Source organism: Epinephelus moara, chromosome 14 (assembly GCF_006386435.1).
Source record: "Epinephelus moara isolate mb chromosome 14, YSFRI_EMoa_1.0, whole genome shotgun sequence".
Taxonomy (NCBI): Eukaryota; Metazoa; Chordata; class Actinopteri; order Perciformes; family Serranidae; genus Epinephelus; species Epinephelus moara.
In genome coordinates this window covers 7,997,413-8,011,748 of record NC_065519.1, presented here as the reverse complement: position 1 = coordinate 8,011,748, position 14,336 = coordinate 7,997,413, and the positions used below count along the sequence as shown (strand labels likewise).

At 41.0% G+C, this 14,336-nt stretch overlaps 1 protein-coding gene across 1 annotated transcript in view; it reads left to right on the top strand.

Moving 5' to 3' along the window:
• The window catches only part of zfyve26 (zinc finger, FYVE domain containing 26), a 44,951-nt gene that overhangs the window by 1,494 nt on the left and 29,121 nt on the right, over positions 1–14,336 (top strand). Inside the window, exons 2-17 of the mRNA XM_050062888.1 lie at positions 800–1,087; positions 1,250–1,325; positions 2,588–2,674; positions 2,869–3,018; positions 4,314–4,653; positions 7,221–7,345; positions 7,538–7,702; positions 7,795–7,883; positions 7,977–8,128; positions 8,932–9,135; positions 11,176–11,757; positions 11,891–12,055; positions 12,505–12,656; positions 12,907–13,150; positions 13,438–13,701; positions 13,847–13,966. Of these exons, the coding sequence (XP_049918845.1) occupies positions 897–1,087; positions 1,250–1,325; positions 2,588–2,674; positions 2,869–3,018; positions 4,314–4,653; positions 7,221–7,345; positions 7,538–7,702; positions 7,795–7,883; positions 7,977–8,128; positions 8,932–9,135; positions 11,176–11,757; positions 11,891–12,055; positions 12,505–12,656; positions 12,907–13,150; positions 13,438–13,701; positions 13,847–13,966 (3,106 nt within the window). The 5' untranslated portion in view covers positions 800–896. The remainder of the gene's footprint in view (positions 1–799; positions 1,088–1,249; positions 1,326–2,587; positions 2,675–2,868; positions 3,019–4,313; positions 4,654–7,220; positions 7,346–7,537; positions 7,703–7,794; positions 7,884–7,976; positions 8,129–8,931; positions 9,136–11,175; positions 11,758–11,890; positions 12,056–12,504; positions 12,657–12,906; positions 13,151–13,437; positions 13,702–13,846; positions 13,967–14,336) is intronic.

Sequence of the window (14,336 nt, the reverse complement as noted above, 5' to 3'; positions counted from 1 at the left end):
ACACCCTGGACAGGCCACCAGACTATCACAGGGCTGACACATAGAGACAGACAACCATTCACACTCACATTCACACCTACGGACAATTTAGAGTCACCAATTAACCTGCATGTCTTTGGACTGTGGGAGGAAGCTGGAGTACCTGAAGGAAACCCACGCTGACACAGGGAGAACATGCAAACTCCACACAGAAGGATTTGAACCCCCCCCCACCACCCTAGATTCGAACCGGGAACCCTCTTGCTGTGAGGCAACAGTGCTGACCACTGCATTACTGTGCCACCACATTTTAATTGGACCGTACTACTTTGTCAGGAGATAGAAAAAAAAGATTCACGGTTAAGCAATCAAACAGAAAAATTTTAAATGACAGCAACGTGTGCATCCACATAGGAGTCTCCAAAAAAAAAAAAAGTGAATTAATACAAGAAAAATACTTCCAAAGAAGCAGATTTCTGTTTTTGGCAAATTCACAATTAAATCAGAACAGCACCTCATCACGTTGTTAATCTAAAATAGGTAATTACAGGAGCCAGTAGATTTAAAAACATGTCTGTCTTTACAGAGAAGTAGAGTACACTTTCATTAACCTGTCTTGTCACTGATGTAGGGTGAGTTGTGTTGATTTGAGCCAAGCTTTTTGGCTTTATTGCCTGTTTTACTTCCCTGTTTTTATGTATTGCACCATGACCCCAGGGGCACTATATTTCATTCCTTCTCTTTGCATAACCTGTGAGGAGAGAATGACCGTAAACTTAAACTTCTGTCAAACTCAGACTGATTTTTCTCTCTGTTTCAGGTGGAGAAAGCTCAAGCGTCCTCCTTGGCTATATGGAAGAAAAGGTGCGTGTCCAGTTGTGACAGCTGAGCAGAGGAGTGTCACAGTGAAAGTGGCCATGCATCCCTTCGGCTGTGAGGCTGAGACCTCCCTTCGGGACCTGTTTGAGTACTTCAAGAGGTGCCTGCAGCATGGAGAGTGGGAGCTTGCCAGTGCCTGTGTGCCACAGCTGGTTAACTCGACGGGAGGACTTTCAGAAAAGCTACGAGACATAATCAAAGCTATCGTCTGCCATCCTTACAGTTTGAAGTGAGTGACACAGCTGTATGTTCACAAGACACTAGTTTTCATGTGTGTAGAAATGTAATGCAGTCTTTTCTTTAGTTCTGCAAAAATTCTCATCCCAAAACCTAACCCTGATATTTTTGTGATATTAATGCTGTGGTTTTAATGACTGTGTTCATGTTGCAGATGGCAGTCTGTGGGCAGTCCACACAAACTGGCTTGGTTTTGGCTTCAGGTTTTGGAGAAATGGACAGAAGAGCAGGTAACACTACGAGGAATCAAGTACTGCAGCTCTCTCTGTTGTACTTGTTTAGTCATGTTTAGTTGTGTCATCCTCAGTCTGTCGGTATTTGAATCTGTCTCTGTTTGTGTTATGTAATGTCGGCCTTACACAAAGAACTCTTTGAGCAATTTCACTGTCGCAGGCCAATTTCCACGGTTGGAATAAAATCATGAGAGTTTTGCCAGTTGTGGCTCCCCAAATCTTGGTGTAAGGTCATAAACTCTCTCCGGCATCAAAAGCAGTAAACTGGATAGGCTGGGAACCAGGTCCAGCCCTCATGATGATTTATTATTTCCTGTTAGCCTGAAACTTTGACCATCACAAGTTGATAACCAGCACCCCCAGCTCAGGGCCGTTTGGTCTCAGGGGGCCTGAAACCCTTTTTTGGCACATGTTTCTGGTGATATGATGTAGATGCAAATATTAGGGCACTACAATGCCATAAATAGTCATACAAGTAAGAATTTTGGCGAGGAGTATCCTGACTCAAAGGGGGAAGTAGCAAAATAAGATTCTGTGGCTTGCTGCCATTTATTTCAAAATATCACACGCAACATCCACAAAAAAACATAAAAAAAGACTGACAAATTCTCATAAAAAATTATTATTTTTCATCACTTAATGTTTAATATCACTGCTTCACTTGTACATAGAAAACTTCCCAAGTTGATAAGCTTCAGTTTTAGCCCAAGTTGACCTTTCTATCTTGAAAATTACACTTGCTTTGGCCTAAATTTGTCACTATACACAGTAAATATGGAGGAGACGGGGAGGCACAAGAATGTGAACAAGTCTCAGTTGTCTTGTTCTGTGGAAAAGGAGGAGAAACTGGTGGCATTGAGGAGTGAGCAGGAATTGGTGTTAGATTCTGCATGTGTCTGAGCCATCAACCAGCACTTATTTGAGTGAGACATCATTTGAAACAGTTGGCCTCTCATGCTCACAGACTCCTCCCACTGAAAAAACACAGCTAACCAATGGAGGCTGGTAACAAGCTGAGGCGACGAAATGTATTTATTTAACCAGGAAGGACCATGGAGATTGAAAATCTCTTTTACAAGAGAGAGCTCGCCGAGATAGCAGCCAATCAGAACACATTTAAAATGTCTCCCTAAGTTATCTTATAAATTACTGTATACATGTTTGTCAGAATGAAATTGTAAGCAAAACCTCATGGTGGAAAGCATGAAATCAAATAAAGATAAAAAAAGATAACTACTCCTGTTCACTGTCCACTTCAGGTTCCTCCCAGCGTCAGAAGAGAGCTGGAGTTCCTGCTGCTCCTGGAGGAGCTGGGCTCAGAGAGCATACCAGAGACTGTTCTTAAGGTTACTATCATTGTGTAACTGTCTACTGTTGATAATGACGCAGTAAAGACTAAATAAGAAAGCGTTTTTACCTTTTAATTAGGTGAGGACATCATTAATTTTTTGTTCACACAGGCTGAGTGTACTGAGATGACCTTGATTTGTTTTGCTTTACATGCTGTGACTACAGACTAAGATAAGTTATCTTCCAGCAGGAGTTGCATCTGGCCTTCTTGGACACACAGTCTGAACAAAGGGCACCGGAGGGTTCAAGGACAACAGATGCTGCTGTTGAGTCCTGTCTGAGAACTTTATTGGAGAAAAAGAAGCCCAGACTCGCCCAGTCGTTAGCACATTTCTTACAGGTACAGTCAGACATTATCAGTATAAAGCAGGGCTGTCAAACTCATTTCAGTTCAGGGGTCACATACAACCCAGTTTGATCTCCAGGTAGCCGGACCAGGAAAACCATTACAAATAATCTATAAATGACAACCCCTTCAGATGTTTCCCTTAGTTAGTGTAAAGAAGTACATTGTTAAAACATTTATCCATTTACAAAATTTGGTTTTGCCACATTCAGTCTACTCCTCATTTTCAATACATGTGACTTTTTTCATTATTTTCCACTAGAGTGGAATCTGTAGAAGACGCAGGTTAAGTCATCAGCAGCAGGGTTCCACTAATATTGTTTTAAGATAAAAGTCTGATACAGATTCTATGACCATAGTAAGTATTCATTGTTATTTCAGAGAGCTGTATTCAGGTCGGGGTGGAAAAAACTCTTAGGCAGCATTTTACATGAAGTACCTGCTCACTGTTTAAACCTGACTCCTCTTAGCCTTCACAAGTGCATCAATATCAGTTGTGCAAAGTCATCCTGTGGGCCATATTGGGCCCTTTGGCGGGCCAGCTCTGGCCCCTTGGCCGTATGTTTCACACCCCTGGTATAAAGCAACACAAAATAATTAAAACCTATATAAAGTAAAATACATAAAAATCTTGTTTATGTACATGTGTGTCTGTAAACTTTTAAAACTGAAGGCTATGGATGTCAGAAAATACAGACAATACATAAATATATAACTTGTTTTGGGTGCTATGATCTGAAATGGTTAAAACATGTTAAAGGGACAGTTCACCCCGAAATCAAAAATACACGTTTTCCTCTAACCTTTAGTGCTAATTATTTGTCGAGGTAGATTTGGTGTGAGTTGCAGAGTGTTGGAGTTATCAGCCGTGGAGATGTCTGCCTTTCCTTCTTCACTGTATCAACATCGCAGAAGGATGTGTGCATCTACTCACGGACAAGAGGCTCGTGCTTATGACAGTTTGAGATGAAAACATTACTGTTGTCCTCCTCAGCTGAGCTGTAACGTTAGCTAGCTCTGTGGTGCTAGGTGAGGTAGCAGTAGATGCACACTTCCTTCTGCGTGGTGATGTGGTTGGTGGGTGTAGTTTGGTAGAAAAGAAATAGTTCCTACATGAAACTGCTCACAACAAGGTCTGTGGATTATCTTGAGTAACTAGGTCATGATTTCTGGAAAGAGACACTGCTGTTGAGTTGAGTTGTATAGTTAAACAAACAAACATTTTAGTGTTTAGATTTTGCTCCTTTGCAAACACCATCATGCTCTATTTTCCTCATTTCCTCCTCCAGGACCAGTCATGCCCAGACGACCACACACTGCAGCACACGTTCATCCAACACCTGATGAAGCAACTCGGAAAACCAGAGAAAAGGCCGGAGAAGTTAGAGGGGTGGGTTGAGGACATCTACGCCGTGTTGTCTGTGATGCCATGGAGCTCTGGTAGAAGCGGCGGGCAGCTGGATGCGCTGTGTGAGGCACTGTGGGCGGCCAGAGACGGGCCCCTGAAGGAGGAGAGGATCCTGAGCTCGCTGCTCCGCCCTCGCTGTGACGCTCTCGTCTCTGTTTACTGTTCCACGGCTTTGAGACTTCAGAGGGATCATCTGTTGAGGAGCGCGCCGGATACACAAGGTAGTCTGAGTGAGTGCAGCTCTGATAATGAGAGGCTCATTTGCTGAGTCTGGTTTTAAACCAACTGTGGTGCCATGTAGACCTCTCACTTCTTCAGTTCATCACGAAATGTTGAGCATTGTTTGATGTTTATAACTCTGTTTGGATCATCAGGATTTGTCCAATACTCAAACTACAATGCAGATTATAGTATAAAGTATAGTTATAAAGTGATGTGGCCTTTAAGCTAGCATCATGTTAATTTGTGAAACAGCCGTACGTTCCTATAAATCAGTTCCTCCTCTGATTTTTTTTTTAGCGGTCAGGTTGTTTTTTCTTTTATATTAATGATACAGCTAACCTGAGGTTTGGCTTTCAGCTTTATAGAGCAAACATTGTCATCACCTCTTTCCTCTGTTAATCACACTTCTGCTTCTGTGGCTGCGAACGCTCGGCAGTTTGTACTCAGTGACATGAAAACTTTACATGTGACAGCTTTTCTTGCTCTTCTGCAATTTTGTTTGCATCTGCATAGATTTTCTTTCCTTTTCTAAAGATCTGTTAGCCCGATTTTGAGTTCATGTTTGCTGTTAATATGGCATTATTAACCATTTCATTGTTTTTCTGTTGCTAGGCAACAGCTTTTGCCCCTGTTTACTTCCTATCAGCTACTGCATTAAGAAACATTTCAACAGGAAATACACATAGACCCGTTTAGAGTTTGTATGTTCTCAAGTTTGAAACAGTCCATACCAATAGTTGTGATTAATGGGTGGTTTATGGTTTAACATATAAATACAGTAGTGGTGGCACTAATTCTTGTTCCAACTTGGTGTATTTTACCATAACACACACTCTAAGCCAGGGCTCAACACCAGCTTTTAAAAGCATTTGCCAGACTGGTAACCAGTCATAATCTTTTGGTTGCTGAAACTGAAATCTTAGTTGGCATTTTTAGTCACTTTATATTTTGAGTAATTCGGATACTATGCAGTTAAACGTCGGCTTAGAAATTAAAATGTGACATAAAAATGGTTTAAAGCTTTAGTACAGTAACTAAACAAAATTCTTTTTTGTTTGTGATCTAGCAGACGAAATAAGTATCTCCCAGTTGGTGGCATTAATCTTGCAAATGGAGATTTTGATCACTTGTCTAATGGTGTGCCTGCGCCTGCAGCCTCCAACTCATTAAGTCTTTGAGCTGCCCACTTGTGCTGCTTCATGCTCTAATGCTTTTCACGTTAAGTGGTTCTGTAGGATGTGCTGCCATGAGCTAGTGAATTTGATGTGTAATTTATCGAGGTGTATGTTGTTCATGCTCAGCAGGATAATTGTCTGTCCAGTTCACAGATGCGGGGACACTGCGCCTTGCAAGAATATTTTGTTCAGGTTTATCTGGTTCTCAGTTGGACCAATTTGCACATTTGTTTGTCACACTGACAGTTAGTGAAACTTTTTACCCAGAAGTCAAAAAAACGTAATTTGCTGTGCTGTTGTCTCAAGAAAAGATGCCTCACTAACGAATGTGCAGCATTGTGTAGTTTCAGTTCTGACTGTAACAGCAATATTTAAATGCAATGCTTCACTAATGCAACAAATATTAAAAATGTATTTGTTTTTGGGCACCCAGTGGGTTAGTGGGTAGAGCAGACATCCCATATACTGTATGAAAGCATTGTCCTTGCCGCAGCGGCTGTGGGTTTGTTTCCAGCCTGCGGCCCCTTACTGCCTGTCATCTACACTCTCTCTTCCCCCCCTCACGCTTAGACTGTCCTATCTATTAAAGGCAAAAAGCAAAAAAAAATAATCTTAAAAAAACTTATATATGTATTTGTTTTGGGATGCACATTTTGCTGTTTGCTGTTGTTTATATGTTAAAAAGTTGTTGCCACTAATGTCAACCAAAGACCAAGAATTGGTTGGCATATACTCAATATGGTTGCCAATGGCAACCTGGCAACCATTACTGTTGAGCCCTGCAGCTTATATCAAGGAACAATGTCAAAAGGAATGAGACACACAATCCTATGTTGGACAGTGGTGGTTTTTCAGGTTAGAGCATTCATTTGTCATTTTGCAACATAGGTTTGCACGATGACATGTGAGTTGACACAACAGCTAAGTAGCAGCAGAGTCCTGGGTCAGCCGGATGACACCACCGCTTTCTCCATGACACGCCTCTGGGCAAACGTATACCCTTATATAGAGAAATAGGGGCGTGGCAGTGTCCTGATTGTAACCAGCGGGCATGCACCTGTCAGTTTAGAATGATTCTGATTCACTAACATACACATGTTGGTGGAAACAAAATTGGCGCACTTGTCATGAACCCAATGGTAAATTTGAGAAAGTAAACACATTTCTGTGCGCATATTAGTGAATGAGACACAATAAGAGAGAGAAAAAGAGTTTTTAATTTAATTTTATGGATCAAGGTGCAGCCTGAACAGATGAGTTTTCAGTGTTGGCAGAAGATGTGCAGATTTTTTGCTGTACTGATGTTGGCCAGGAGTTCACTCCACCATTGTGGAGTCAGGACAGCACATTTATCAGCCTGTTTTCACTGCTTATATTTATTCTCCTCTTAGTGGATCTTCCTGAAGCAGAGAAGCTGGCCCTCAGTTTATGTTGCCACAAGGATCGTCCATCCACTTGGAAGACCATTTATTTTGAGTGCCTTAGTAGTGGAAAGCACTTCCTTGAGCAGGTCTTGGTAAGTAAACCATTTCTGTAACCAGATTTAAATTCCTACAAGAACTAATAGAGTGAACACAGTCCTCTATCAGTGGTGTAATGACGCTGTATTTTTCATAATTAGTGCTGGGTTTTAACAGTTAAGTAAAATTGGTTAGTAACCACATGTGATGAAACTCAATAATGTAATAAGATTGGTTCCTTCCTGTAGGTCACAGCGCTCGACCTGATTAAACATGAGGAGTTTACTCAGCTCAAAGACTTACTGAAGTTGGAGTTTCAGCCTTTGTCTCGGCTGCTGTTGCTTCTCGGCTGGACTCAGTGTCGCAGTCTGAACTCGGCTCAAACGCTGCTCAGCATCCTTCACCAAGAACAGGTCAGAACTGAAGTCATCCAGCGCTCCAGGCATCTGCATGTACCTCCTCCTCTGCAGTTTTATAGCTGATAAAATCTTTACCTTCTCTTCAGGGACCAGCCAATGACTCTGTTCTGCAGGAGTTTGCCAATCTCTTGTCCTCTCAGCTTGGAATACTTGAATGGTGTAAAAACAACAATCCGTAAGCATCTGTTTTTGCTTTGTGAAGTTTGACTCTCATTTAAATTGTTATTTATTTTTAATATCTACTTCTTTCCTTGCGGTTTCTTTGCAGAGGGATTTCCATGGAGGCACTGCTGGCACAGCTTCACACTCTGGACAATCACTCTGCCCTCTATATTCTGCATTCTCTGACTCCTTTGGCTCAGTTTGAGGAGCGCAAGATACTGACTCTGCTGCAGCAACTGCCAAATTCACCAGGAACAGGTCAGCATCTTCATTAGTCTGTCTGTTCTTATTTTTCTCTGAGAGTCTCAAAGAAATACTTCACCTGCACAATGATTATTTGTACATCAATTACTCACCATGTATTACATTGAATTCATGAAGAAGACTGTGTTGTTCTCACATTCCTCCAAAGCGAACGGAGAATCCAAACAAGGCGAGCTTTCTTTATGAGTTGAAGTAAAAGGAGTCTATGTTGAACAACAGCAAAACTATATAAAAAATCTGTTTACAAACTCTTAACACAACTTGTGCAGTATAATCCAAGTTTCGTTCATCCAGTCGTATGTTCAGGACTTCACAAACACATGCATTTTTCGCTAAAATGTTAAATTTAAAATGGGTCAGTACAAACATGCAACTCATGCACAGTGGAGTGGCTCATATGTGGATGCCCAGGCACTCTCAGGGCACGCTACTCGGAGCTGGAAGTCTTTTATCTTAATGTTTTGGTGAAAAATCCATGTGTTTGTGAAGTATGAGCATGCAACTTGATAAATGTGACTTTTATTATACTGCAGGAGTTGTGTGAGAGTTTGTAAATAGATGTTTTAACATCGTTTTGCTGTTTTCAAATATGAATCCCTACGATTTCAATTCATTAAGAATGTTTGCCTTTTTTGGATTCTTCGTTCACCGTGGAGGCATGTGAGAAAAACCAAATTCTCTTAACAAATTCAACATAACTTTCACTGAATAATTGACATGTTAATAGTTGTTTTGCAGGTGAAGTATTCCTTCAAATCATCTTTGGGTTACTAATGTACATTTCTTTCCCCCTGCAGAGGACGCTGAGGCCGTCAGTAGTCTCAGTTCTAGCGTGCAGAGGAACATTGTTTTGTTCCAGGGCTTCTGTGCCATGAAGTACGCCATCTACGCTCTCTGTGTAAATGCACATAAATACTCAAACTGCACCGAGTGTGAGTCCACGCAGCAGCAGCCATCTGAAGCAGAAACGGACCATAATCAAACCTCAGCTTCCTCAGAAGGTACTTTTTCTTATCTGCAGTGAAGTTTTATTTTGATGACAGATAATAGAAAAGTTTCCTGTCAGCTCATTTTAGCTGATTATAATCTCACATGCAAAAACAATATGGGTAAGCTGTTTAAATGTATGAAATTTGTAGTTGGTTTTGGTGGTTATATTGGTAGTTTATTATTTTTTTTTATTAATTACTGAAGATTCACGTCAAGATGAGTTGAAACAAGCAACTACTTGCAATGTGCTGTACTGCAATGTCCTAAACCTGCTGGTTCACACCAATGCAACTAGATGAGATGGTGTATCATCTCTATGCAACAACTCTCTGTACTTCTGTCATCATCATGTCTGTCCTTTGTATCTTAAAAAATATTCCTAACATAGACAAACAAAACATCTCCAAATAAATTGACAACAAAATATGATGCTAAGAAACCCTGCAGGAAAAACTAATGACCGAGACATTCCATCGTTTGTAAATTTCATTAAACATCTCGTGATAGCTGAGACTTTCTTTTTCCGCCAACAGATCACAAGTCAATCGTTCACATGTCAGGAGACACAAAATCAGAGTTAATGGCAGCATCTACACTCAAATCAAAAGAGAGCTTTTCTTTCAAAGTTTTAATATTAACTTCTGATGTCTTGATTTTGCTTTTATTACAACAAAAATCCTTCATTATTTAAAGTTTGTTGTCTTAATTTACTGACCTTTTCTCAGGGTTCCTACGCAAGTATGGAAAGTATGGAAAAGTATGGAAATAAATTTGATCAATTTCCAGGTATTAAAAAGTATGGAAAATGAAAAATAAAGTACGGAAAAATATTTATGTTTCCAGACTATTACCACTGTTCTAAAATACTGTTTTCTAAAATAGAAAATTAGGTATTTCCAAAAATAATTTAACTGACAGATGCCCTTAACGATTCATAATAAATCCTATTTTTGTCACGCTACATGATGGAACTGCATTGAGGAAGGGGAGAATAAAAATAAAACAGCTGTCGCAGGTAAAGCAACTCTAGTCGCAGGATGTGTGTCACTGCTCGCCTGCCTTTCTCTCTCCCGCGGTCCGTCACTCCACTGTCTCCGCTCTGATACTCGCTCTCCCCCGGTCGGCCTGTTCTACGATGCACGTTTAACATATCCAGGCTTTCTTTAGGTGAGCTGGCTTCACAGAGCCTAACAGTGCCCATCCAGGATAACCAGTACTACAAAGCTGGTTATCAACTCGCTCTGTCATCTCTGTGTTTTCCAGCAATGAGCGCGTTCATGTGAAAGAGGCGGAGTTGTTATTGAGATGAAACGATAGCCTATCTGTAAAAAACTTCTGTTTCAGTGACAGCAAAACAGTTATTTTCAACTAAGTAACAACAGCCCGTAATCATAGGCTACAACAGAATAAAATAAGACAGATAAAACAGATAAAAAATCCTTGTTAATAATTTTGCGAACATCAGCTTGTCTGATTTAACAGATGTAGAGACTAGAAATAATAATAATAATAATTTACAAATATTAAAAGTAGGCTAAGGCACATTTAAGAATTATTATGAATTAAAAGTAGGCTAAGGCACATTTAAGAATTATTATGAATTAAGTACAGAGTATTTTTCGCTATTTAGTTTGATGACAGGATGAAATCATTCTTAATATCACATGCTGTAATAGAACTTTAAAATAATTCCAGACTGTTTCTGCTACCGAACCAAAGAATGTAAAAGTAGTTAATTACTGATGAGGTCTATCTGATCAAAATATTATATTTATAATCACGGGAGCTAATTAACAATGTGGGTTATTTCTTTAGCTTTTATTTCCAGTGATCAGGTGTCTCAAGTTATTCTGAGCTGCAGAGTATAAAATCATCCACACTGTCAGCTGTCACTCTGAGGATAAAATGAAGTTTACACCATTAAAATGCAGCTAAAATCATCATTAGGATATGTGTTTAGTGTGGTTATAAAGCATCTCTCTGTTTGTTAGAAACTGTGGTTCTGAATGATGTTCTGACCTTGTTCCTCTTGGTTTGTTTGTGTTTCCCAGGTTGCCATTTGCAGTTCCAGCACTACCTGTCAGAGTGTCAGCTCTATCTGGAGGCCGTGCCCGCCATGTTCCGCCTGGAGCTCCTGGAGAACATCTTCTCCCTTCTCTTCCTGTCCACTGCTGACTTCACCCAGCAGAGCCAAAAAGACTCGAATCAGAACTCTCAGTCAGAATGTTTATCAGATACAAGAAACACAAGTGTAGAACTGGGAACTAAAGCAAAGAAAGATGAGACTGAGAACAGCCAGAAGCTGCGTTCAAGTTCACCAACAGCAGCCCACAGCAGTCACCTGGAGCTGGGACACTTCATCCAGGGCTGCAGGGGGTTTCTGGCCGACATGACAGCCATGGCGGGTTTTCTGAAGCTGCTGAAAGAAGGGCTGGAGGGCATGTGTGTGGTGGGCCAGCAGGAGGGACAGGAGGCAGGGAGAGCGCTGCCTCGAGAGTCCGAGGTGGCGGAGAGCCTCGGCTGCTCAGTGACGGCTGAGACGTTCGGGGCTCGCCTGCAGAGGTTGTCCAAACGCACTGCGGAGGCTCAGTGGAGGCTGCAGATCATCTCCAGCAACCAGGGCAGTGGAAGTGGTGAGATGGACAACGTATCTCTTTAACTTAGTACATGTGTCTGTGTGTGCATGCTTGTGGCATTAGGGGTGGATGAATTCAGATATAATTGTGACATTTATTCTTTAATTTGTGATGGTAAATTCACTTGCAGGTTCAGAAAGTCCTGTCCAGATGTCAGGGGTCAGCTATCCTGTCGCTTCTGTGGGACGCAGCAAGAGCTCGAGCCTGAGGAGAAGGAAGAGACCAGGGAGACATGCGACAGAGAGACAGACCTCAGTGGAGAAACACAATGGAGAAGTTAGCACGAGTGCATCAGGTAAGACATAGAAAACACCCCGTGCTTTATTTGGCCGGTTCAAATCACATTTAACCTGATCAAATTTTTTGTTTCTCACCAATAAAATTCAGTTTTACAGAATGAACCGAATTTTATTTTGACGTGAAAATTAAAAGAAACTGTGAGGAAAAAGTTACTATATGTTCATGTTTGCTTTGATCTTTATTTGAGAAAAGATTCAGGCAACAAAGGCAGAGGCACGGGGCTATTTTTAGTAGCAGAGAATTCGGTTTTTGAATGGAGTTTTGTGCTACATCCAAATGACCCCATTTTTTTATTATTATTTTTATTTTTATTTTATTGTATTTTATTGTATTTTTTTTATTTTATTTTATTATTTTATTTTCATTTTAAATTTAATTTAATTAAATTTTTATTTTATTATTATTTTTGTGGCTTTATTACCATTTTCATTTGTCCTTTGTCAGATGGTGGAGGAGGGACAGCAGTAGGTTGTGTGGAGTTGGATGTTTGTCCATGCGGAGGTCCTCACAGCTGGCTGGTCCCCGCCATGTTGTCCCCTCCAGAGTCTCTGCTCATGTCCTGCATCCGCAAAGGGAACTTCATGGAGGCTCATCAGGTCTGTGTGACAAACTGGACTTAAAAAACTGCTTCTTTGTTTTTGCAGAAACTTTTTTAACACTTTAAAAGTTAATGTTCCTCATTTTGATACTCCTAGTACAACTACTACTATTGTTACTACTAATATAATATTACTAACACTAATAACATTGTTTGTATGCTTACTGTCAATACTATTACTACACTGACTTCTAATTATGATTATAATAAACCTTAATTTAACGTGGTGTATTCTTTCCTCCTCGCAGGTGTCTCTGGTGTTCGATCTGGAGGCGTCTGCCTGTTGTGGTGAGCTGGTGTTCATGGAACGCTACAAAGAGGTCCTGGTGGAGCTGGGCCGGGTGGAGCAGAAGATGGAGAGCCAGTCTATGTCTTCATCCTCATCCTCCTCAGAGGGTTTGGGGACAGCAGCTGTGTCAGCCGCAGGGAGGTGTCGACTGGGGAGCAGCGGGCGATCAACCCTGCAGGCCATCGGAAGCGCTGCTGCTGCAGGTTTGACATCTTTTTGTGTTCAAGGTTTCTTTATTCTTGATACCCAACTCTCAGGACACATCTGTCACATCTGTCGCATCTGGCTCATTGGCTTCTCCCGTTTGATCCCTTGTTGTTTGCCTGCAATGTGATTTGGTAAATCAGTTTAAGATTATTGTACTTTTGTTTTTATAGTAAAAATATACTTACATTTATTTGTATTGTGTGCCTTACTTTTTATCCATTTCACTGTTTTTATTATTTTCATCATCATTTTATCTGACGTGTGTGTGTGTGTTTCCCTGCAGGTGTGGCTTTCTACTCCATCTCAGACATCGCAGACCGTCTGCTCAGCACCCCAGCTCACCCAATGCCCTCACTGGAGGACAAGTACTGGCTGAGCCGCTGCTCTTCAGACCCCTCTGGCCTCCTTTACACTCTGCTGGAGGAGCTCAGCCCAGCAGCCATGGCGGCCTTTGACCTGGCCTGCTGCCACTGTCAGCTCTGGAAGACATCCCGACAGTTGCTGGACACTGCAGAGCGCAGGCTCAACAACAGTCTGGAGGCTCAAGGTATACAGCTTTAAATTTAGGGTCTTTTTTGGAATGTTAATGATGTATTGTATATGGTGCAGAACAGATTTATAAAGCATGGACATTGAAGTGAGACCAACTACAATTTCATGTGTTTATCTTTATTCCCTGTCTGCCTCTGCAGGAGTGAGAGTTGATGCTAAGGTTCCTCATGCTGAGGGGATCTGTGGATTCCCCATGGTGTTACAGCAGATCAGCAAGATCCTGAATCATTCTGCCACTAACAAGAGCTCTGTGAAAACAGGTGAGTAAAAATACTCAAACACTTTCATTAAGGGAATAAGAAAATGTGTATTTACAGTATCTCACATAAGTGAGTACACCCCTCCCATTTTTGCAAATATGTTATTATATCTTGTCATGGGACAACACTATACAAATGACACTTTGATATAACTTAAAGTAGTCAGTGTACAGCTTGTATAGTAGTATAGATTTACCTTCCTCTGAAAATTGCTCAAAACACAGCCATCAACATCTAAACAGCTGGCAACATAAGTGAGTACACCCCACAGTGAACATGTCCAAATTGTGCCTAAAGTGTCAATATTTTGTGTGCCAACCATTATTATCTAGCACTGCCTTAACCCTTTTGGGCATGGAATTCACCAGAG